The 8700-nt window shown below is 41.3% G+C and overlaps 1 protein-coding gene across 1 annotated transcript in view; it reads left to right on the top strand.

Moving 5' to 3' along the window:
- Nucleotides 1-1689: 1689 nt before the first annotated feature.
- The window catches only part of AP1B1 (adaptor related protein complex 1 subunit beta 1), a 39854-nt gene continuing 32843 nt past the window's right edge, over nt 1690-8700 (top strand). Inside the window, exon 1 of the mRNA XM_053702179.1 lies at nt 1690-1816. Coding sequence (XP_053558154.1) covers nt 1700-1816 — 117 coding nt within the window. The 5' untranslated portion in view covers nt 1690-1699. The remainder of the gene's footprint in view (nt 1817-8700) is intronic.

Below are 8700 nucleotides of genomic sequence, written 5' to 3'. Positions count from 1 at the left end.
AGGATCTCAAATCCTTAAATTTAAAGGTATGGAGATTGAACGCTTGATTCTTGGTCAAAGAGGTTTCTCTGACTCTGTGATTAATACTATGTTACAGGCTCGTAAATCTGTATCCAGAGAGATATATTATAGAGTCTGGAAGACTTATATTTCTTGGTGTCTTTCTCATCATTTTTCTTGGCATTCTTTTAGAATTCCGAGAATATTACAGTTTCTTCAGGATGGTTTAGATAAAGGTTTATCCGCAAGTTCTTTGAAAGGACAAATCTCTGCTCTTTCTGTTCTTTTTCACAGAAAGATTGCTAATCTTCCTGATATTCATTGTTTTGTACAAGCTTTGGGTCGTATAAAACCTGTCATTAAGTCAATTTCTCCTCCTTGGAGTTTGAATTTGGTTCTGGGGGCTCTTCAAGCTCCTCCGTTTGAACCTATGCATTCATTGGACATTAAATTACTTTCTTGGAAAGTTTTGTTTCTTTTGGCAATCTCTTCTGCCAGAAGAGTCTCTGAATTATCTGCTCTTTCTTGTGAGTCTCCTTTTCTGATTTTTCATCAGGATAAGGCGGTGTTGCGAACTTCTTTTGAATTTTTACCTAAAGTTGTGAATTCCAACAACATTAGTAGAGAAATTGTGGTTCCTTCATTATGTCCTAATCCTAAGAATTCTAAGGAGAAATCGTTGCATTCTTTGGATGTTGTTAGAGCTTTGAAATATTATGTTGAAGCTAGTAAGTCTTTCCGAAAGACTTCTAGTCTATTTGTTATCTTTTCCGGTTCTAGAAAAGGCCAGAAAGCTTCTGCCATTTCTTTGGCATCTTGGTTGAAATCTTTAATTCATCTTGCCTATGTCGAGTCGGGTAAAACTCCGCCTCAAAGGATTACAGCTCATTCTACTAGGTCAGTTTCTACTTCCTGGGCGTTTAGGAATGAAGCTTCGATTGATCAGATTTGCAAAGCAGCAACTTGGTCCTCTTTGCATACTTTTACTAAATTCTACCATTTTGATGTATTTTCTTCTTCTGAAGCAGTTTTTGGTAGAAAAGTACTTCAGGCAGCGGTTTCAGTTTGAATCTTCTGCTTATGTTTTTCATTAAACTTTATTTTGGGTGTGGATTATTTTCAGCAGGAATTGGCTGTCTTTATTTTATCCCTCCCTCTCTAGTGACTCTTGCGTGGAAAGATCCACATCTTGGGTAATCATTATCCCATACGTCACTAGCTCATGGACTCTTGCTAATTTCATGAAAGAAAACATAATTTATGTAAGAACTTACCTGATAAATTCATTTCTTTCATATTAGCAAGAGTCCATGAGGCCCGCCCGTTTTTGTGGTGGTTATGATTTTTTTGTATAAAGCACAATTATTACAATTCCTTATTTTATATGCTTTCGCACTTTTTTCTTATCACCCCACTTCTTGGCTATTCGTTAAACTGAATTGTGGGTGTGGTGAGGGGTGTATTTATAGGCATTTTGAGGTTTGGGAAACTTTGCCCCTCCTGGTAGGAATGTATATCCCATACGTCCCATACGTCACTAGCTCATGGACTCTTGCTAATATGAAAGAAATGAATTTATCAGGTAAGTTCTTACATAAATTATGTTTTTATCCAGTTAATTTCTTGTGCTTACAAAAAAGCAAACAATGCCTCCCTTTTTGATGGTCCTGTGTGTTTCCAATAGTATTCCGCAGGTTTCATGGCCCCTCCAGTGGTTTCCAATTCTCAAGCTCCCCAACTTTCTGGAGGTCTTGGAGATCTGTTTGATTTAGGTGGATCTGTTGTTTCCGCTGGATCGTATGTTTCTCCCAAATCGGTAAGTCTCTTATCACCCCCTCATATATACACACAAACTCCCCTTACATTTAGTCTCTTTAGTTAAAGGCATAAGGTAAAAAAGGGAGCAAGAAAGATCACAAACCTCTGCCACGTCTTGACAGATTTATTTATGCCTGCAATAAATAATGCTATTTTTAAACTCTTCCTAGTTTTATTTAGTAGATGTGCTTGTTTTTCCCAGTTTATAGGCTGTATTATCATAAAGTCCCTTTTACTTTGAAGATCATTTCCAATTGTGTTGCCTATCTTTATTTTATATTGGGTGAATTCTGTTTTTGTTAATTATTTATTATTACTCTTTTTAACTTTTTTTCTTTTTGAAATTTCCTCGATGGGCATTCTATTGCAATTCAATGTGAGCTGATATAGATTTGTTGAACTTCTACCATGTTTTTATAAAAGCAAAAAAAGCTAATGAAAAGCATATTTATTTTGCATACTGCTTTAATTATGTAAACTGTAGTGTACAATGGGTTTCCTCTTAATGTGTCTACAATGACTCGTTATACCAACTGCATAATATAATGTATGGGAAATTGGTCATTTATGTATATTTTTGAATATGAAATATCTGTCTCTGCTAATTTAAAATAATAACCTAATCAAATGGTCTGAGCATTAAACAAGAACAGACCTCATTAACTTATCTTCCTAGATTTGCACGCCTGCATGTAAAATGGAAGAATACATTAACTTCCCCCCCAACTCTTGTCAATATAATATAATTTGTTTAAATGCGTATCTTGTTATTTTCAAGTCATTGGTAACTTTTTAAAGGCAACTTGTATATCTGTTCTCCATGATCCCACTAAACCATTGTTACTTTAGAGAGGTATTAGATAATTTTTCTCTTATGCATATTTAGAACTTATCAGAGACACTGTCTTAAATTTACTCTGCTTGTTAGTTGAACTTTGGTTGCAACTACTACACTTTGCTATGGTTGAACTACAAACTTTATTCTTTACTAACTGGAGCACCTCTTAATGTTATTGTTCTGTACAACCAAAGTCCTCACTAGATCATCAGTGTAAAGTTTTGGCTAGAGATTCCAATCTATCAGTGGTGATACTGCATTTTCAAATCACAACTAATGGGGTCCTATGTAACGGTCATGACAGGCAACTTTCTAATGACACGGTGGGTCCACGGATCATCTAATTACTATTGGGAATATCACTCCTGCCCAGCAGGAGGCGGCAAAGAGCACCACAGCAAAGCTGTTAAATATCACCTCCCTTCCCTCCAACCCCAGTCATTCTCTTTGCCTACGTTAAAGCAAGGAAGTGGTAAAGTTTAGGTGTTTAAAAGAAGATTCTTCTAGCAAGATTTTGTTTTTTTTCAGCAGTGCAAGATTGTTCTGCTTTGTCCTAGGGCGTAGTCGTAGTCCATATCGGCCTCTTCAGTAGAGCAGTGGTGGCTTTTAAGCAATGGGAACTTGTGGGGTATAATCCTAACTGCGCCTCCCATGTATTTAATGCTCCCCAACTTTGCAAGCCTGAGTAAGATTACTCAGTCTTTTTCTTCCACAGGTCCATGTGAGGCAAATGGCCTCTCAAACCTAGTGAGCTGCCTTGCTGCCTGGCAAAAGTCTAAGGTAAGTGCTGAATTTTTTCTAGAAACGCATATACAGAAAGAAAGATGGCACTTTATATGTTTATGGGACAAGAGACATTCTCCTATTGCTAGGGGGATCATTTTATTATTGGCAGTATTAGCAGGCACTGGGGACGAGAAGATGTATGGCTCAATAGGTGGTGTTTTTATTGTTATTTTACTCCGGCAGCTTTAGAATACATTTAGCTGACCGGGAGGTTAATTTTGTAACGCCCACGATGGGCAGGGTTAGCTGAGGCGGCAATTTCTGTTGCGTGCATTTTTCCTTATACTCTTCCTTTGTTCCGGAGCGGAGATAGCTTCGTCGCAGTTGATAGACAGTGCTACGGTTACCGGACTGCGTTTTCAGTATAGAGAGTATAAAGGAACATTAAATTTTTTTTTTTTTGTGAGGTAATTTCTAAATAATATATCAGTTTATTTATCTATTTGGTTTATTTGTGAATAAAGATGGACCAAGAGGCCCTGCCGGATGTTACATGTTCTTTATGTTTTGATGCTAACGTGAGAGAACTTTACATTACAGGGATAGACTTTTTTTGGAGCCAACATTGTCTAAGGCGGATGCTGTTTTGGAGTCTTCTGACAATGCTCAAGATATGCCGCATCTTTCTCATCAAGTGTCCCACACATGCAGTGCCCTGCGTTTCCTCTCTTACTCCGCCTGGAGTTTCGTTGCAAGACATTGCTTCCCTCATCTCCTCTGCGGTATCTGATGCGTTGCCTGCTTTTCCCATGCTGCAGGGAAAACGCAAGAGGAAATGTAAAGAATCAGTGAGTAAAGTTTCTGACACAGTCTTTGCTATCTCAAATGTTGCCTCCCAGAAATCTTAGGAGGAGGATACTTCGGTAGCATCGGAGGGGGAAATCTCAGATTCAGACAGTGTAATTCCTTCTTCTGATGTTGTAACCTTCAGGTTTAAGCTGGAACACCTCAGTTTGTTACTTAAGGAGGTTTTGGCTACCTTGGATGACTCCGACACTACTGTTGTAGTTAATCCTAAGAAGTTTAGTAAGCTTAACAAATATTTTGATGTACCTTTCATGGAGGAGGTTTTTCCTGTACCAGACCGAGCTACAGAGATTATTGCTAAGGAATGGGAGAGACTGGGTATCCCTTTTTCTCCATCCCTATTTTTATGAAGATGTTTTCTATAGCAGACTCTATCAAGGAATCTTGACAGACCGTCCTTAAGGTAGAAGGGGCAATCAACACTTTAGCTAAGAGGACCACTATTCCCATAGAGGATAGTTGTTCCTTTAAAGATCCGATGGATAAGAAGTTGGAGGGGTTGCTCAAAAAGATGTATGTGCACCAGGGTTTACAATGGCAACCTGCGGTGTGTATTGCTACCGTCATTAGTGCGGCGGCATACTGGTTTGAACTGATTCTATTCGGACAGACACTCCCCTTGAAGAGATCCAGGATAGGATCAAGGCCCTTAAGTTGGTCAATTCCTTTTATTATGGATGCTTTCCTACAGGTTATTAAGCTGGGAGCAAAGATTTCCGGGTTTGCCATACTGGCTTGCAGAGCTTTATGGTTAAAATCCTGGTCTGTGGATGTGTCATCCAAGTCTAAACTTCTGGCGATTCCTTACAAGGGTAAGACCTTGTTTGGGTAGGGATTGGCGGAAATTATTTCTGACATTATTGGAGGAAAGGGTCATTTCCTCCCTCAGGATAAGAGGAATAAGCAGAAGGGACGTTCGAAACTTCAAGGGTAAGCCCTCCTCTCCCTCTACCAAGCAGGAACAGTCCAAGCCTTCCTGGAGGCCCAACCAGTCTTGGAACAAGGGAAAGCAATCTAAGAAGCCCGCAATTGACTCAGACAGCATGAAGGGACTGCCCCCGATCCGGGACCGGATCTTGTGAGGGGCAGACTTTCTTCGCTCAGGCTTGGGTTCGAGATGTTCAGGATCCCTGGGCGGTGGACATTGTGTCCCAGGGATAGGGATACAAACTAGAGTTCAAGACCTTTCCTCCCAGGGGCAGGTTTCTGCTCTCAAGATTATCTGTAGACCAGATAAAAATAGAGGCGTTCTTACACTGTGTTCGGGACCTTTCCGACCTGGGGTGATAGTTCCTGTTCCAATGCAGGAACAGGGTCTAGGATTTTACTCCAATCTGTTAGTGGTTCCCAAGAAAGAGGGAACTTTCAGACCAATTTTAGATCTCAAAAGTCTAAACAAATTCCTCAGAGTACCGTCCTTCAAGATGGAAACTCTAAGTTTCATTCTTACCTTGGTTCAAGAGGGTCAATTTATGACAACGGTAGATTTAAAGGACGCGTACCTGCATGTTCCCATCCACAGGGACCATCACAATTTTCTGAAGTTTGCATTTGTAGAAAAACACTTCCAGTTTGCGGCTCTTCCATTCGGTCTTGCCACAGCTCCCAGAATTTTTTCAAAGGTTCTGGGATCCCTGTTGGCGGTGCTCCGGTTGCGGGGCATTGCAGTGGCGCCTTATCTGGACGACATTCTGCTTCAGGCGCCATCTTTTCAGCAAGCAAAATCCCACATGGAGATGTTATCCTTCGTACAATCTCACGGATGGAAGGTGAATTTGGAAAAGAATTCCTTAATTCCAGCTACAAGGGTAGTGTTCTTGGGAACTACAATAGATTCTCTATCAATGAAAATTTTTCTGACAGAAGTCAGGAAATCAAAGATTTTCGATTCTTGTCTGGCGCTTCAGTCCTCTACTCGGCCATCAGTGGCTCAATGTATGGAGGTTATCGTCTGATGGTAGCTGCCATTGACATCATTCCTTTTGTCTGTTTCCACCTCAGACCTCTGCAGTTATGCATGCTCGGGCAGTGGAACGGAGATTATGTGGATCTGTCTCCTCGATTACATCTGGATCAGGAGACAAAGGGATTCTCTTCTTTGGTGGTTGTCTCAGGATCATCTCTCCCAGGGAACCTGCTTCCGCAGACCCAACTAGGTGATTGTGACAACGGACACCAGCCTACTGGGATGGGGAGCAGTCTGTTGCTCTCTAAAGACTATGGGGACATGGACTCGGAAGGAGTCTGTTCTACCCATAAACATTCTGGAGCTGAGAGCAATCTTCAATGCTCGCCTGGCCTCAGTTAGCCTCGGCCCGGTTTATTAGGTTTCAGTCGGACAACATAACTTTAGTGGCTTACATCAGCCATCAGAGGGGAACTCTGAGTTCCTTGGCCATGACAGAGGTAGCCAAGCTAATTCAATGAACGGAGACCCACAACTGCTGTCTGTCTGCGATCCACATTCCAGGGGTGGACAACTGGGAAGTGGATTTTCTGAGTAGACAAACTTTTCACCCGGGAGAGTGTGAACTCCATCCGGAATTGTTTTCCAGCTTGATTCTCAAATGGGGACAGCCGGAACTGATCTCATGGCATCTCGGCAGAATACCAAGCTCCCAAGATACGGGTCGAGGGATCCTCAGGTTATACTGATAGATGCTCTGGCAGTCCCTTGGAATTTCAGTCTTGCATATCTATTTCCTCCGTTCACTCTCCTTCTTTGGGTCATTGCTTGAATCAAACAGGAGAGGGCGTCGTTGATCCTCATTGCACCGGCATGGCCTCGCAGGATCTGGTACGCAGATCTAGTGGAGATGTCATCTCTCCCTCCTTGGAGACTTCCACTAAGGAAGGACCTTCTACTTCAAGGGCCCTTCCTTCACCCAAATCTAGTTTCTCTAAAGCTGACTGCTTGGAGATTAAACGCTTAATTTTATCTCATTGAGACCATGATTCAGGCGCGTAAGCCTGTTACCAGGAAAATTTACTATAAGATATGGCGTAAATATCTGTATTGGTGTGAATCTAGAGGCTTCGGATTCCTAGAATTTTGTCCTTTCTCCAAGAGGGTTTGGAGAAGGCTTTATCGGCAAGTTCCTTAAAGGGTCAAATATCGGCCTTGTCTATTTTGTTACATAAACGTCTGGCGGATGTACCAGACGTGCAATCGTTCTGTCATGCCTTGATCAGAATCAGGCCTCCCTGGAGTCTTAACCTTGTTCTTAAGGTTCTTCAGCAGGCTCAGTTTGAGCCTATGCATTCCTTAGATATTAAATTGTTATCTTGGAAGGTTTTGTTTCTTGTTGCTATTTCATCTGCTCGTAGAGTTTCAGAGCTCTCGGCATTGCAGTATGAGTCTCCTTACCTTATTTTTCATTCGGATAAGGTAGTTTTGCGTACTAAGTTAGGGTTTCTCCCTAAAGTGGTTTCAGATCGGAACATTAATCGGGAGATTGTTGTTCCTTCTTTATGTCCTAATCCTTCTTCTCATAAGGAACGTTTGCTGCACACCTAGATGTGGTGCATGCTTTGAAATTCTATTTACAGGCGACTAAGGATTTTCGTCAGTCTTCTGCTCTGTGGTTTTCTTGGGGAAACGTAAGGGGCAGAAAGCTACGGCTACTTCTCTTTCTTTGTGGTGGAAGAGTATCATTCACTTGTCTTTTGAAACTGCTGGACAGCAGCCTCCTTAGAGAGTTATGGCTCATTTTACAAGGGCTGTTTCCTCTTCCTGGGCATTCAAAAATTAAGCTTCTGTGGAACAGATTTGCAAGGCTGCAACTTGGTCCTCTCTTCACACTTTTTCTAAATTCTATAAATTTGATATTTTGCCTCGGCTGAGGCTTCTTTTGGGAGAAAGGTTCTTCAAGCAGTGGTGCCTTCTGTTTAGGTTCCCTGTCTTGTCCCCCCCCTTATCATCTGTGTCCTCTAGCTTGGGTATTGATTCCCAATAGTAATTAGATGATCCGTGGACTCACCGTGTTATTAGAAAGAAAACTAAATTTATGCTTACCTGTTAAATTTATTCTTTCTTGACACTGTGAGTCCACGGCCCGTTCTGTTTTTAAGACAGGTTTTTTTTGTTATGTTATAAAACTCTGACACCTCTGCACTTTGTTGCTTCCTTTCTCTCCTTTACTTCGGTCGAATGACTGGGGTTGGAGGGAAGGGAGGTGATATTTAACAGCTTTGCTGTGGTGCTCTTTGCCACCTCCTGCTGGGCAGGAGTGATAGTCCCAATAGTAATTAGATGATCCATGGCCTCACTGTGTCAAGAAAGAAAGAAAGAAAGAAAGAAATTTATCAGATAAGCATAAATTTAGTTTTTCAGTATTCTCCTACATCAAACAACCTGGCATGAACAAGATTCTACCAATACAAAACCCACTAAAGTCTTTGTGTTAAAGCCACCACCATCTGTTGGATTTTGCACCATATGCTAATGATAC

The sequence above is a fragment of the Bombina bombina genome, chromosome 2 (assembly GCF_027579735.1).
Source record: "Bombina bombina isolate aBomBom1 chromosome 2, aBomBom1.pri, whole genome shotgun sequence".
NCBI classification, from domain to species: domain Eukaryota; kingdom Metazoa; phylum Chordata; class Amphibia; order Anura; family Bombinatoridae; genus Bombina; species Bombina bombina.
The sequence above is the reverse complement of the archived record's forward strand: the minus strand, read 5'-3'. Positions and strand labels throughout refer to the sequence as shown.